General features: G+C 52.2%; 1 protein-coding gene across 1 annotated transcript in view; it reads right to left on the reverse strand.

Annotated features, from left to right (window-relative positions):
* RUFY4 (RUN and FYVE domain containing 4) overlaps positions 1-15,301 on the reverse strand; it is a 46,318-nt gene that overhangs the window by 15,460 nt on the left and 15,557 nt on the right. Inside the window, exons 2-8 of the mRNA XM_023510369.1 lie at positions 7,654-7,760; positions 6,420-6,545; positions 5,975-6,081; positions 5,523-5,666; positions 5,026-5,095; positions 3,101-3,739; positions 2,325-2,431 (exon numbers count right to left, since the gene is read on the reverse strand). Of these exons, the coding sequence (XP_023366137.1) occupies positions 2,325-2,431; positions 3,101-3,739; positions 5,026-5,095; positions 5,523-5,666; positions 5,975-6,081; positions 6,420-6,545; positions 7,654-7,760 (1,300 nt within the window). The remainder of the gene's footprint in view (positions 1-2,324; positions 2,432-3,100; positions 3,740-5,025; positions 5,096-5,522; positions 5,667-5,974; positions 6,082-6,419; positions 6,546-7,653; positions 7,761-15,301) is intronic.

Raw genomic sequence — 15,301 nt, forward strand, 5'->3', positions numbered from 1 at the left:
AGGAGTTGGAGGTTGCTGTGAGCTGTGATGCCACGGCACTCTATCCAGGGGGACAGCTTGAGGCTCTGTCTCAAAAAAAAAAAAAAAACAAAAAAAAACTGAAAGTGTAACTCCTACTACTGGGCATTTATCCATATGACAGGAAGTCAGTATATCGAGGAGACATCTGGACTCCCAAGTTTATTGCAGCATCATTCACAATAGCCAAGATATGGAATTAACTTCAATATCCATAGATCAATAGATAAACGAATTTTAAAAATGTGGCATGCATACACAATGGAATACAAAAGGACAAAATCCTGTCATGTGTTGCAACATGGATGACCTGGAGGACGTTATGTTAAGTGAAACAACTCAGCCACGGAAAGATATATACCACATGTCCTCACTCATACGTGGTAGGTCAAAAAAAGTTCTGCTTCTGAAAGTAGAGAGTAGAATTGCCGTTATCAGAGGCTGGGGGATTTGGTGGGGCAGAGGATAGGGAGAGGTTGGTTAATGGATACAAAGTCACAGCCACGTAGGAGGATAAATCTAGGGTTCTATTGTACTGTAAGGTGACTATAGTTAACAATAACTTAATGTATATTTTTAAGAAGCCAGAGTATTTTGAATGTTCCCAACACAAAGAAATGATAAATCTTTGAGGTGACAAATATATATGCTTATTACCCTGATTTGATCATTACACATTACATATGTGTGTTGGAATATCACTCTATATAATTATGTGACAACTAAAAATAAAATAAAAAAATCGCTCCCAGAACACTCATTCCTTCCCTAGTTTGTCTTCTCCTTGGAACTTATCCCAGTGTGACATTTTGCGTATTTCACTCCTTTATCATATTTATTGGCTGCCACCTTCATAAGAATGTAAGCTCCATGAGGGCAGGAATTTTGTCTGTTTTATCCATGAGCATATTTCCTGTACCAGAACAGGCCTGGCTCAGAGTGGGTGCTTTGAGTGTTCTTGGAATGACGAGTGACAGGTGGCAGGAGGACAGTGGTCAGTGAGACAGGGCCCTCGGAACAGGGAGCAGCAGGGCTAGGGCGTCTTTCTGCAGCCTCCAGTCTGTCTGGATCCCCCAGAAGGTTCGTAAGTGGGCAAAGCCCCTATGATCCTCCAGGGCACGAGTCATCACAATATTTGCTGAACACACGCTGCTGAGTATAGGGTGGGAGGAGACCTTGGGCCTTTTTTTGTTGGTTTCTGGGCTCCTGGGCCTTGCTTGCCCTGGCAAGCAAGCAGTGAATAGACTTCCCAGTGATTCAGATTGAATCACAGCTTCTCAGGCTCTGTGGGGGTTGGATGGTTTCTCCCTGGTTTAATAGTGCAGATGTCAACTATAGGGGTGAGAGAGACAGAGGCAGGCGGGCAAACTCAGAGAGGGACACAGAGAGGAGTCAGGCCACAGGAGGAGGGTCAGAGGGGCACAAGGGGGAGAGACACAGAGAGGTTGAATCAGGCCAAGGAAGATGTTTGGATGGAGGAGATATTTTATAAAATAAATTATGAAAGAGAAACTGAGAGACTGAGGTAGAAAGGTAGAAACAGATGGTGCTCTTGCTCTGGGCCCCTGAGGTCAATGTGATAAGGAGGCTGAAATATAGAGACCCCAAATAATAGCTGAGTAGTAGTGTCTGGGCCCCCTGGCTCTGGAGTCAGCTGCCAGGATTGAATTTCAGTTCCTCTGCTAGGCAGCTGACATTTGGTGAATTGGGTAGCATCTTTGAGCCTTGGTCTCCTTGTCTATAAAATGGGTGTTCTTAGGGAACCTATCTCATAAAGTTGTTTGGCAGAAGCATCTAATATAACAGAAGCATCTAATACAACAGTTTCTGGACACAGTAAGTGCTCAGTAAATGGCATCTCTGGTTAGGATCATCAGGACGGTGAGAAGTTGTATCATAGCAACAAGAAGGGAGAGACAAACCTAGTAAAAAAAGGAGACGGAAAGAGATGAGTGAGGAGCATGGTGGGGCGGGGGCAGAGCAGGTTGAGAGGATAGAAAAGGGGCCCAGAGAAGACTGCAGAGAGAGGCAGAAGTGCATTGTGGAAGGAAGAAGGTCAGGAGGCGGAGCGCTCCTGGGGCCACTGAGTGGGGGGAGTGGCAACAGAGGGGCTGGCAAAGGAGAGGGACAGGTGGAGTCCCTGTAACCAGGATCAATGTCCTGCGTGCCTTGGCCACCCAGAGTTGTGGCCAGCGCGGCACCTGGAGTGGGAGGTGCTTTCAAGACCCTGCAGCCTCGACCTTTACTGATAGCTGGAGCTCGGAGCCCCATTGCAAGTGCCCACTACTGGTGGTTGCCAAGGTTACCTGCGGAGCTGCTCTCGAAGTGCCTGCAGCTCCTGCTCCCCTTCTCTCAGCAGCTGCTCCTGGCACTCGGCCTGCTCCCTGGCCTTCTGAAGCTCGTGCCTGAGGCTCTGGAGGTGAAGGAGAGAAGGGGGAGCTGAGGGAAGAAGACAGAGGCCCTCAGGCCTGGGGGTGATCTGATGAACTTCCCCATGAGACCCCAGACCCTGCCCTGGGGTGGAGGGTAAGATCCAGGTTGGGGCTGGGTGCCCAGCTCTGTCCTATGCTCTGCCCCTGGGGAACCTGGGGCAGCTGTTTCTTTCTTCACTATAGGACTAAGTTACAAAGCTCCAGGACCTGGAAGTCTGGCTAGGGAGGAAGCTGAAGAAAGGCTCAGTAACAATCTTGGGTGACCTGGAGAAGCATCTGCAACAAGAGCAAGTAGACGGGGGCTGCAGCCATGAACTTGAGTTTTAGGAAAAGACCTGCCATAACAAGGAATATGGAGCTTGAGAATAAGTGACTGCCCTGAAGAACTGTTGGGAAGGGATCCCAAACTCAAATGCCTGCAGGGGCAAGGCCTAGAGTGAGGTAATAGGGAGAGGTGGGGAGTGTGTGGAACTGAAGAATGGTGTGGCTTTCAAAAGTCCTCTCCAAATAATAATCCTGTGCGGGCCAATAAAAATTGATCTGTGGGCTGGAATGGCCCCTGGGCTACCAATGGAGACCCCCATCTGTGGACCAGGTCAGAGGAGGAAGTATCTGTATCTCTGTCAGATACAGAGCTCAACTGCTCTCACCTCGACCATGTCCTGCAGGGGCACTTCAGCTTGTTCCTCCCTTCTGACCACACTGGCCATTCCCATGTGCTTCTGTGGCTTCACTGTTGTGGGGGAGCCTTCCTGTGTTCCCAGGCCCTGAAAGAATAAGGACTCTCCCAGAGCTCTCGGCCCCTCCCATTCTTGTCTGATCCCTGGTGTTGCTTCCTCTGTTGCCCCTCTGGGGATGGAGGCCAGCAGCTTCTGGACATGACCCCACTCTGATCCTCCCTCATGAGTCCCCTCTGTGGTTCTCTGACCCTTTGCAGTTGGCAGAAGCCCTCTGCCCTCAGCCTCCCTCCCTATCACCTGCCTCTGAGGCCCCTTGGCCCCCTGCCCCGGGATGCTGGGTGTGGAGCTCTCCAGGAAGATTTCAATCCATGGGGCTCCCTCCTTCTGGTCCAGCTCCTCCCACTCTGCATCCCCCAAGCTCTGGGAGGATTCGAGGCTCCTGGAGTCTTCTTTCTTCTTTTCCAAAAAGCAGGAAAGATGCCTTTGTTGTTGGGATTCAGGGACTCTAACCAACTGGTGTCCCCTGGGTGCATCTTGCAGACAGCTGGCTTGACTGGTGTGTGGCTCGTCTAGCTGGACTCCTGTGGGACCTTCATATACAGCTGGGATCTGGAGAGAAGCCCCCAAACTTGTCATCCCTTAGTACCAATTCACTGACCTGCTGCACAGGAGAGGCCACAACTTTACCCCAATGGGTTTGGTGAATATGTGGATTCCTGGGCCTCCTCACTGGAAAATTTTGATTTATCAGACTAGAAATTTGAATCTGGGGCTCTGGAGGTGAAGGACGGAAGGGGGCTCTGAGGGAGGAAGACAGAGACGCCCAGGCCTGGCGCTGACCTGACCAACATCCCCATGAGACCCCAGCCTTCCTTCAGCCTCCACCCTAGCCGGCTTAGATCTGGTGAGGTCAGCAGTGTATCTCAATGTCTTCTCTCCCATCCCAGAACTTATTCTTCTCCTTCTGCTCCTGGGTCTTCTGATCTGTTTGGCTTCCCCTGAGTTCCTCCACCTCTCTCCCTTAATCTTTTTTCCTGAATTTGACTTTGTGTTTCAGTTTTCTTACCTACAAAAGGGGAATAATAATAGCTGGTATGCAGAGTTGTGATAAAAGCTGAAACGGACTGATGCCCAGCTAAGAGTGATCTCTCTCAAGAGACCTCTGCGTCTTTTTCCTTGTCTGTATCACTGGACTCAACATGTATTGCAATGTGTTCCCTTAGGGTCTGTCTCTATGAAGACACCTTGAACTCCTGTGGGTCAGAGTCCTGATAGTATCTATATTTGGTGCCTAGAAGCTGATTGGGGGCGCAAACAATGCTTATGGAAAGATGATAACAACAATGAATGTGACCACAGCTTGGCTTGTTGTGAGCACGTAGCCAGGAGCCTTCCTGTGTACTTTACGTGAGTTGTCTCACTTCACCCTAACAATCACCCTATGAGGTAGGGCAAGCAACTTGCCCAAAGACCGTGGTTAGCAAAAAGTGAGGCTGAGCTTTGAACCAGGCAATCTGTCCATTGAGTTGTTCCCTGGACTGAACTAGACATTTGGCAATTGTCCCATGCAGGGGACTCAGCAGGTGGTCTTGCTGGTCTGTTTCTTTTAAGCTTCCAGTTACCCACCCCAGCTCCTCTTCCTCCGTGGGCCCAGTGGCTTTTACCAATGGCGCTAGTGTTCTCTTTCTTCACAGATATCCCCACCTAGGAATAGGAGCCCTGTCCGCTGTGGCTCTGCAGTCCACTTGTCCCTGGCCTCAGGCTCTGTCTATTCAGTTGGGTCAGGGATCTCTGTGTACTCAGAGAGGGAAACCCAGTTACTGCTCAACTTGGGAGTTCCCTAAAGATGGGAAGAAGCAACTTGGAGTGAAGCGGGGGCGGGGGGGCACAGGCACCTCCTTTGGGGCATCTTTGGTTTTCCCGGGTCTTCTTCCTTGGATCTGGCTGGAATTGGAACAGCGTGATCTGAAAGTAGAAGAGTCTCTTCAGAGATGGGCTTGGTCCTCAGATGGAGGGCATACCATCTTTCTACCACACCTTCATCCCAGCACCCTTTCTGCCTTGCTGCCCACCAGCCCTCATGCATCCTACCCTCCATTCATGCATACATCCCATCCCAACATCACACCTTCCATACATCCTTCCAGCCCTTTCCTCCAATTGCCCATCAAATCTTCAATGACTGAGTATTCTAGGCAGCATCATGAGATGGCATGAGATCACAATGGGAATATGCAAGGCTAGGGAGATGGAGGTTCCAGGGTTAAGGAGCAAGAAGAGAGGCAGAGATGAATGGGTCTGGAGGCTGAGAGCTTAGTGCTTGCCTGGGTTGTGTGTTAGTCATGGGATTGGGTGTTGAAAAGAGCCTTCCCTCCTTGCTGCACCCACTCACTCTGAGAACATGGGCCAGGCCTCATCCAGATCTTGCCGCTGCAGGTCCAAGTTGAAGGCCATGCCATTGAGAGTGTAGAGAGAGTCCAGGAAGTCTTCCTGGAGTTCTGGGTACAACAGAGGGCTCCGGGGGCCATACCATTCCCTGTATTAACAGTGATCAGCACTCTTGGCCTTTGACCCTGGTGCTATTGTCACACCCAGTCTCACAGAATCAGTCTACTATACATTGCAATGGGACTGTTCCCCAGGTAGACTTGTGGCCCTTTGAAAGCAGGAGGTCTGAGCACCATGATGCTACCAGGTCTCTTGGGTTCTAACCTCCCAACTGCACTTTCTTCCTTTAAGACTCTTGTTTTAATTTCCCTGGACATTAAATCACTCATCTGGGATAAGGAAGTAGGGAAAGTGGGCCCAGAGAGTCTCTGTGGGAGGATGCCCCAAAAGCCCCACCTGGTGAGCTCTGGGTTCAGGAGGCAGAGCTGCAGGGCCTCAGCCAGCTGTCTGTGGACCAGGCAGAAGCGGATGAAGGCACGGCCTTTCCCCAGAGGAGTCTTCAACTGCAGAATGGACAAGGGCAAAGCAGGGGGCAGTGTTGGGACGGGGAAACGCGATGCCGAGAAGGAGAAGCTGGGAACTGGCAGTTGATGAGAAGGGCGTAGAGGGACCTGCAGGCTACAGGAGGAAAGGAGTGGCAGGTGCTGAAGGGCAGTGCTGAAGGCAGTGCTAAGGGAGATGGGGTCCTGGTGAAGGGTCCTGGTCAGTGGAGCAGGGACAGGTAGGAAAGGGACCTCAGGCAGGCTTGTGCCCTCCTACCCCAGACATTCTTATCAAAGGTTGGTAGCAGGGTCCCTTCGTGCTCCCAAAGTCAGCCTTCCTGCCACCTGGCCTTGGATACCTTGTCCTGTGAGCAGACGAAGCGGGCTGCCTCTGTGTCTCTCCGCTGCTGCCGCAGGGCCGTACAGAGAAAGTCCCAGTAATCCTTTCGAGGTCCTAGGAAGCTCTTCTGCTCTTTCTGGTCAAACTGGGACCAAAATGAGAGAAAGAAAAGTGTAGAAATGCTTCCTCTACCTCACATTCCAGCATGCTGGGTGGGCATGCAGTAGGAGAAAAGATGCTGGCTCTGTCCTCACTGGCTGTGTGACCAGGAGCAAGCTGTTTGACCTCTCTGAGCCTCAGTACTCTTCTCCTTCCTTCAGACACTTATCCAGCACTTACTATGAACTAGGCTTTCATCTAAACCCTGGGGATACAGCAATGAACAAACTGATCTCACAAAGCTCTCATCCTGGTAGGGGAGTTAGACAATAATCAAAGTAAGTAAGTAAACCACAGCGTATATTAGATAGTGCTAACTGCGACGGAGGGAAAATAGAGCTAGAAAGGAGAGTAGAAAGGGCATGAGTGTGGGCCTGCTGGTGTGTGTGTTGAAGATTTAGATCAGGACCTGAAGGAAATGGGAAACTGCCAAACCAGTTTGATGAGAGTATTTCAAAATGTATATGAAAACAGCACACTGTACCCCATGATTGCATTAATGTACACAGTTATGCTATAAGAAATAAAAAAAAAAATTGCATGGGAGGAGCTCTCAAGGCAGAGGAAACAGCAAGTGCAAGGCCCTGGGGCAGGAGCACGCCTGCTGTGCTCTAAGATGATCATGGAGGCCAGGGCAGCTGGAGCGGAGCAGGTGAGCAGACTGGCCAGAGATGACGTCAGAGAAGGGAGAAGGGGTGTGTGTGTGTGGTGGTCAAGACACAAAGGGGAGAGGGAGGATTAAACAAGCAGGAGCATATAAAGGTGTAGCCAGACACATAGTAGGTGCTCAGCAAAGGCGAATGGTAGTTATTATTGGGACTCTAGCCACAAGAAAGGCCAGTCGTAGGACATCCAGGCATCTGAAGTTTTAGTGTTCAGAGCAGGGTGGCTGCTCCAAGCTCATGGTCCTGCCCAACCCCAGCTTTGCCCTAACTCACTTCCCAGGCTCCAGTGGCAGCCCCCAAGAGTGAGCTTAAACGTGAGGAAGGAGAGGGAGATGAGCCAGTGCAGAGTAACGAGGGAGGCAGGGCTCCTCCCTCAGTCTCTGGCAAAGCCCTCCCAGTCCTCTGGTTCTGAGGAGGAGAGAGTCCCACCTGCAGCAGCAGCTCCAGGCAGCCGCAGAGTCTGTGCAGTTCAGCACAGGCATCGGTCACTGGCTCCTGCCTGTCCCTGTAGCACTGGAGGATGGCAGAGACAGCAGCTACAGAAAGGAGAGTGGACATCAGACATCAGGTAGCAAGGCCACTGGTCAACAGAATCCCAAGTCCCCACACCTCCCCTGTAGCTTAGTTCCGGAAAATCAGGACACACTCACATTTAAGGTCCTCGATGACCTTGAGCATGGCCCCCTCTTCTGACGTGGGTACTTGAAAATGGTGCAATTCCTTGTGACTTGCAAGAGTGGGCCAGAAGGACCCTCTGAGCTCAGCTGTCTGACTGTCTCCTTATCCAAAGGAGGAATCAGAGCCTAGAGAGGGAGCATGACTTATCCAGGGTCACACAGAGTTAGCTGGTGGCGTGAAGATGTCCAGCCCTTCCATGTGGGCCTGTATGATGAGGATGTTGTGGCTGCCCCTAACTGAGTAGGCCCTAGGTACCAGACACTGTGCTAATTCCTTGACATCCTTGTCCCACTCAACACCCACAATAACCCTGAGAGAGTTTAACACCATTATAGAAAAGGAGACTGGGGCACAGAGAGGGTAAGTCATTGATCCATCATCACAGAGCTTTGCAGATTTGATCTGAGGTCTGTGTGTCCACAGGGTCCAGATTCTGGACCCTGACTTGATGTGAGGAACCTCCTGAGTGTCCCTGCCATGTGAATACCAGGCTAGGGGAATGGCACCTCCCGTCCCATGGAGAGCCCTCAGCCTTGCTCCGGCAGTCATCCTCCTTGAGTGAGACACATTCATCCTTTCCTGGGCCCCAGCTCAGTGGAGAACATGTCTCAAAGGAGGAGAGGGAAGTGGAAGCAGAGGAGGGCCCCGGGCTGGGACTGAGCCAGGCCCTGGGCATGTGAGGGGAGCAGGGCACTGGGTGTTCATCTTGCCACTCTCTCCCAGGGGACTGTCAGCCTGGTCTCCTCTCAGCATGCCTTGGGCCCAGAGAAGGACGTTGAGGTGCTGAGGGCTCTGGGCTTATTCTGAGATGCTGGAGTCCAGACTGGGCATGGAGTGGGAAACCCAGGTGACTTGTCCCCTAGGCTGTGGTTACCAGCATTTGAGGATACTGGTGGCAGTGCTGCAGCAGGGGACACCAGGGAGGGCAAAGGAGGAGGACATGAGGGTAAAGGAGGGATGATGAGTGGGGGTGGGGCTTGGAGAGGACAGGGTCAGGAGTCGAGAGACTTGGGTCTCCATCCTGGCCTCACTATTCCCTGGGTGATATAGGGCAGGTCGCTCACCTTTGTTGGACCTCAGTTTTCCCATATGTAGACCAAGAAGTTAGACTGAGAGTCTCTGCAGCCTCTTTCAGCCGAGATCCTTGATGAAATCTATAAGCATGTGCATGCCCCCTCCTCTCTCTCACCTCTATCCCAGATTCCTCTCTCTGGCTCCTGGAGTCACTCCCCTTTCCCAGCCAGCCCCGACCCAGGGTTCTCCCTGCTACTCACCTGGGAGCGGCTGGCTGGGGCATGGAGAGGGCCCTCTGCAGCCTGAGCCAGGCCCTGGTGACTGTGGTTCCCAGGGTTTGCAGCCTGGGAAGTGACTCAGGCCCAGCCCAGGTCCTGGAGGGGGAACCAGGCTCTGTGTGAAAGGGGGAGGGGCAGAAGCTGCTGTCATGGGTAAGTGGCAGAGGTAGGATCCAGGGCACTGGAGCAGACTGGTGACATTGGGAACAGTTTTTTTCAGGGACACCTGAGGTCAGGTCACTTGTTAGGCATATAGGGACTCACCCCAGGTGGCAGCAGGAATGTGTGCTGCTCAAGTTTCCTTTCCCTTTACAACCCTGGCTCTGTGCTTCTTCCTTGTGGCCATGAGGTGGCAGGAGGAGGCTGTGCTGTTGTCCCCATGTCACTCCAAAGGTTATCTCTTTTGTCACTGGAGGGTGGCACAGGTGGGTAGAGAAGGACAAGGGACCCACACTGTCTTCCTCCCACTTCACTTCAGTGTGCTGAGGGGTCCCCATGCGTTCTGCTCACCAGTGCCATTGCCCCAGTCCTGATTTCTATTCCCAAAAGATGGAAGTGAGAGGAGCAGTAAGGTGCTATGTCCAGCAAGGGGCCAGCAGGGTTGCTCTGGGTCCCTCCACCCTGGCTGTCCCTGTCTCCTTGAGGTTGGGGGTCTTTCCATGACAGGTCCTTATTTCTCTGGTGGTAGGGATGCCCCAGGTACTAGTTCTGGGGTCAGAGAACAGAGGAGCAGGTTCCTTGGAGGAAAGTTCTTTTTACAGCTCCTAGGGACCACATCTAGACACTGGCACAAACCATGCCCAAGCCTGTCTGTCCTCTGCCTCCCTCCCAGCCTGTCTTTCTCCTATCAGAGGCTCCCTCTCCTATCTGTGTTTCTGTGTCTTTCTCTCCCCATCTCTGTCTCTCCCTATTTCTCTCACTTTTTCTGCTCCCTTCCACTCTTGCGGCACCCTTGGTCTCCTACTCGCTCTCCCAACTCAGAACCTGCTGTTCCCTCCCAAAACCCTGTGCCCTGGGTCTTCCTTTGTCATTTGCTACATCTCTCAGATGTCTTGGCAGTGAGGGAAGAGGAAGTGCAGAGTCCAGGCTGGGCTGGGCTGGGGGCATTGCTGCCCCCTCAGATGTGTGGGTGTCTGGTCAGAGCAGTCCCCATGTCTGGGGGCAGGCTGCCTCCTGGGATCTCTGGTCCCCACCCCTGGCCTGCTGGGTTCCCAGACCAATAGCCTGTATTTCCAAGCACTGGCATCCAGGCCTTTCTTGGGCTTCCATCCCCTGGGAAGTCCCTCAGTCATGGAGACAGCCAGGATGGGAGTCTGGGTCTTCAGGCCATATGGAGAGCAGCTTCAGGTAGTGTGCTGAAGTGGGTGCAGGAGGACAGCCCTGCTGGGAAGAGGGTGGCTGGCAGCGCAGCCCACCTGACACAGGTGAGGAACCAGATTATGAAGTGCAGATCATTGACTGGAAAGGGGGCTGCAAGGCTGGCTGCCCCAGGAAGAGGGTGGACCAGGCCAGGACCAGGTGAATGGCTTCCAGTTAGGCTGAGGTCTCAGCTGATTCCTGTATGCTTGGGAGCTGGGTGATGTGGGGCCTATCCTTAGAAGGGCAAATAGCTCAGGTGAGGTTAGGAGTCACTCAGACAGGGAAGTCAGGGATGGCTGGGGCACAGCAGGTAAAGGGTTCAATTTCCCCTGAGCTGCTCCATGGGCAGCTGTAGCTGTGCCTTCACCAAGGAGGGCTCTAGGCCAGGAACAGGATGTGGAGACACACACACACACACACACATAGACACATGGGGACTCCTAAGAAGGGGGAAAGATGTAGAGGGGACAGGGGTGTCACTTTGTCCCCATACCTGGCCTTGGGAGCTCAATCTGCACAAAAGGTTTAACAAAGGGCCCCTGGCTTACAGGTGGGGAGATAAGTGGGAGAGCAAGAGGGGGAGCAAGAGCACAAGGGGAGACCCCAGAGCTGCAACTGCCCAATCAGTAGGTCTGGAAAGCAAGATGGGGGCTGTTCTCATAGCCAAGAGGCTGCTAAAGAGCTGAGGGGGAAGGTCAACCCTGGGGGAGGGGCTGGGAGATGAGACTCCTGTTCTCAGGGGCCGGGGGGACAGCTGGGGTCAGAAGTGTCAGCCCACAGGAGGCTCCTGAGGGAGAGAGAGCTTGACATCCTTCATCCTTGCCCATCCCATAACACAGTCACCTGTTCCTCACAGGGCTGGTACCTTTGGGGATACAAGCCCAGGAGAAGGGCTGCTGGCTAGTCCACCAAGATGATGACCTGTGGCTCCCAAGGGACCACTGAGAACAAGAAGAACCCTTCCCATTAAAAGGTGCAAGCTCAGGGGCCTGTCCTGCTCATCAGAAGAACAGGGGAGATGGGGAGAGGCCAAGTACAGTGGACTGGGAGTCACATCTGTCTCTGCACCAACAGTGGGAAGACTGTGGTAAGCCCCAGCCTGGGCCTCAGCTTCCTCATCTGTGAACAGAGTAACTACGCCTGCTCAGGTCTCTTTTCAGGGCTGTGTGAGCCTGCTGTGAGGCTCCTCTAAGGCATTGATTATCATCATTGTGAACTGATTCTGACCTGCCTGCCAGGTCAGAGACTCCCAGCTCAGGGCTCTCCCCAGCTCCCAGACATACTTTTCTTTTCTTTTTTTTTTTTTATTTCTTTCTTTCTCTTTTTTTTTTTTAGAGGAGAGTCTCAAGCTGTTGCCCTAGAGCAGAGTGCTGTGGCATCATAGCTCATAGCAACCTCAAACTCCTGGGCCCAAGTGATTCTCTTGCCTTAGCCTCCCAAGTAGCTGGGACTACAGGCACCCACCACAACACCTGGCTTTGTTGTTGTTGTTGCTGTTGTCATTGTTGTTCTAGTTGGTCCTGGCTGGGCTCAAACTTGCCAGCTTTGGTATATGTGGCTGGTGCCCTACCCACTGAGGTATGGGCGCCGCCGCCCAGACCTACTTTTCAAGAGGGGCTCAGAAGTAAGGCTCCTGCCAAGCCAGCTACTGAAAGGATCAACTGGCCCCTTCCAGGGAGAGATGAACTTACCGGCTGCTTCCAGGGAGAGAGGGAAACAGATGTTTCCTGAACATCTACTATGTGCAGGGAATGTTACATACCTTAGCCACCCAAGTGGCTAAAATGACATGTCTGTGCATGGGGCTTGGCAGATGAAGGGTGGGCAGCAGGGTGGATGGTGGGAGAGGGGAAAGGTGCATGGTTCACCAATGAAAGGTGATGATCAAAGAGACGGTGGAGGAGATGGGGACCACGGAGAGGTAGATGGTCTGATGGGTGAGCAGGTAAGTGAGAGTGTAGAGCCAGTGTCTACCAAGAGGACACTGTATTAGGTCTGCAGACCATCAGACTGCAGGCTGGGTCAGAAGACTCTAAGGACTGGGTCTAGAGACCTGCCAGATTCAGTCTGGACTCCTTCCAGATTCAGCCATCGTAGATGGGTGGTTTCACTTCCATCCTTTTGGGAATAGGAACCAGGACTGGAATGATGGCACTGGTGATCAGTATGCATGGGGACCCCTCAGCACATTGAAGTTAAGTGAGAAGACACATGTGGGACCCTCCTCCTCCCCTCCCCACTTGCACCACCCCCCAGACAAGGGACAGAGGACAGACAGCCCCTGGAAAGCCATGGGGGCAGCAGCGCAGCCTCCTCCTGCCACCTTGTGGCCATAAGGAAGAAGCACAGAGCAAGGGATGAAAAGAGAAAGGAAACTTGAGCAGCACAGATTCCTGCTGCCACCTGAGGTGAGTCCTTGTTTGGCCAACAAGTGACTTGATCTCAGGTCTGCCTGAGGGGAACTGGGAGTCCCCCCTGTCACCATTCTGCCCCAATGCCCTGCATCCTGTCTCTGCCACTGCTTTTGGATAGCAGGTTCTGCTGCTCCCCCTCTGAGCCTCATTCCCCTGTCTGGGACTGGTCTAGGCCTGAGTCACATCCCAGGCAGCAAACCCTGGGAAATGCTCTACAGGGCCACAGTCACCAGGACTGGGCTCAGGCTGCAGAGCCTGGTTCTCCATGCCCTATCCATCCAGCCCTTCCCAGGTGGGTAGCAGGGAGAGAGCCCTGGGGCGGGGCTGGCTAAGAAAGGGGAGTGACTTCAGGAGCCAAGGGTGAGGAATCCTGGGTGGGGATGAGGGACAGGAGGGACACCCAGCTGTTCTCAGGGTTTTGCTGAGGATCAGGGCTGGAAGAGGCTGCAGAGAACTTCAGTCCACCCCTTGGTCTACAGAGGGGGAAACTGAGCCCCAAAGAAGGTAGTATGAAAGGTGGCCTTACTAGTAAGTGTTCTAACAGGCAAAAAATCAGATATCAGACAGAAAGTCAGAGCAATAAAATCACAATAAACAGCTTTCCTTTGTTTAATTAAACAACCGGGGCCTAGCTTATTATCTCTCGGAGTCTGTTTCTCCACCTGGAAGAGCGCTAAGTGGACAGTAGCGGCTCCCTGCTCTAGCTTTCTGCTTCAGTTCCTGCCAAAAACCCAGATTCCAAGGACTGATATGTTGGCCTCACCCAGAAAGATGAAATAAAACAATAAATAAAGAGTGCCTACAGCAGCGTCCCACTTCTGTTACTGGCCCGAAGTAGGGGTGGGAGGGCCACTTTTAACCTTTAAAAATACCAAGCCTCTCTGCTCAGTGGCCTGCACCTCCACTCCCTGAATCAATCATGTACCACAGCCCCTCCTTCCTTTTCTCACGCTTTCCTTCTCTTTCTTTCTTTCTTGGAAAAAGATAAAATGAACTTTGTACTTGTTACTGTTCTATTCTTGGTGTGAGAGATTTTTCTCCCGGCCCTTTGTGAGTCCCCACCCTAAGAGAGGGACCAGCCCAAGGCCATACAGTGTGTGAGTGCTCTGGCCAGGATGCAAGCCCAGGTCCCTTGACCCCTGACCCTGTCCTCCCTAAGCCCCACCCCCACTCATCATCCCTTATTTACCCTCATGTCCTCCTCCTTTCCCCTCCATGGTGGAAACTGCAGCACCGCCACTGGTACTCAGAAACACCAGAAACCACACGCTGGGGAAAGCAAGTCACCTGGGTTTCCCACTCCATGCCCAGTCTGGACTCCAGCATCTCAGAATAAGCCCAGAGCCCTCAGGGCCCCAATGTCCCTCTTTGGGACATGCTGAGAGGAGACCAGGCTGACAGTCCCCTGGGACAGAGTGAACGAGATGAACACCAGGTGCCCTGCTTGCCTCACATGCCCAGGGCCTGGCTCAGTCCCAGCCCGGGGCCCTCCTCTGCTTCCACTTCCCTCTCCTCCTTTGAGACACATTTTCCACTGAGCTGGGGCCCAGGAAAGGATGATTGTGTGTCTCACTCAAGGATGATGACTGCTGGAGCAAGGCTGAGGGATTTCCATGGGACAGGAGATGCCATTCCCTTAGCCTGGTATTCACATGGCAGGGACACTCAGGAGGTTCCTCACATCAAGTCAAAGTCCAGGTTCTAGACCCTGTGGGCACACAGACCTCAGATCAAATCTGCAAAGCTCTGTGATGATGGATCAACGACTTACCCTCTCTGTGCCCCAGTCTCCTTATCTATAATGGTGTTAAACCCTCTCAGGGGAGCCACAATGCTCGGGGATTTTTTTTGTTACATTGTTGTTTAGCAGGCCCAGGCAGGGTTTGAACCCGCCAGCTCTAGTGTATGTGGCTGGTGTCCTAACCACTGAACTATGGGCACTGAGCTGCTCCATCTTTTTAGTGGCTACATAATATTTCATGGTATACATATACTACAGTTTGTTGATCCATTTGTGGGTTGATGGGCACTTAGGTTGCTTCCACGACCTGGCAATTATGAATTGAGCTGCAATAAACATTCGAGTGCAAATGTAAAATGATTTATGTTATTTTGGGTAGATACCCAGTAATGGGATTGCAGGGTCAAATGGAAGATCTACATTTATTTATTTATTTATTTTTTAAATTGAATGGTAACTATGTACATTAATGCACTTCTGGGGTACAGTGTGGGGTTTTCACACACAATCCGAAACACTTCCATCAAACTGGTTAACATAGCCTTCATGTCATTTTCTTAGTTATTATTTTAAAACGTTCACATTCTACTCTT

The sequence above is a fragment of the Otolemur garnettii genome, unplaced genomic scaffold (assembly GCF_000181295.1).
Source record: "Otolemur garnettii isolate 467f Iridium unplaced genomic scaffold, OtoGar3 scaffold00013, whole genome shotgun sequence".
Classification (NCBI taxonomy): domain Eukaryota; kingdom Metazoa; phylum Chordata; class Mammalia; order Primates; family Galagidae; genus Otolemur; species Otolemur garnettii.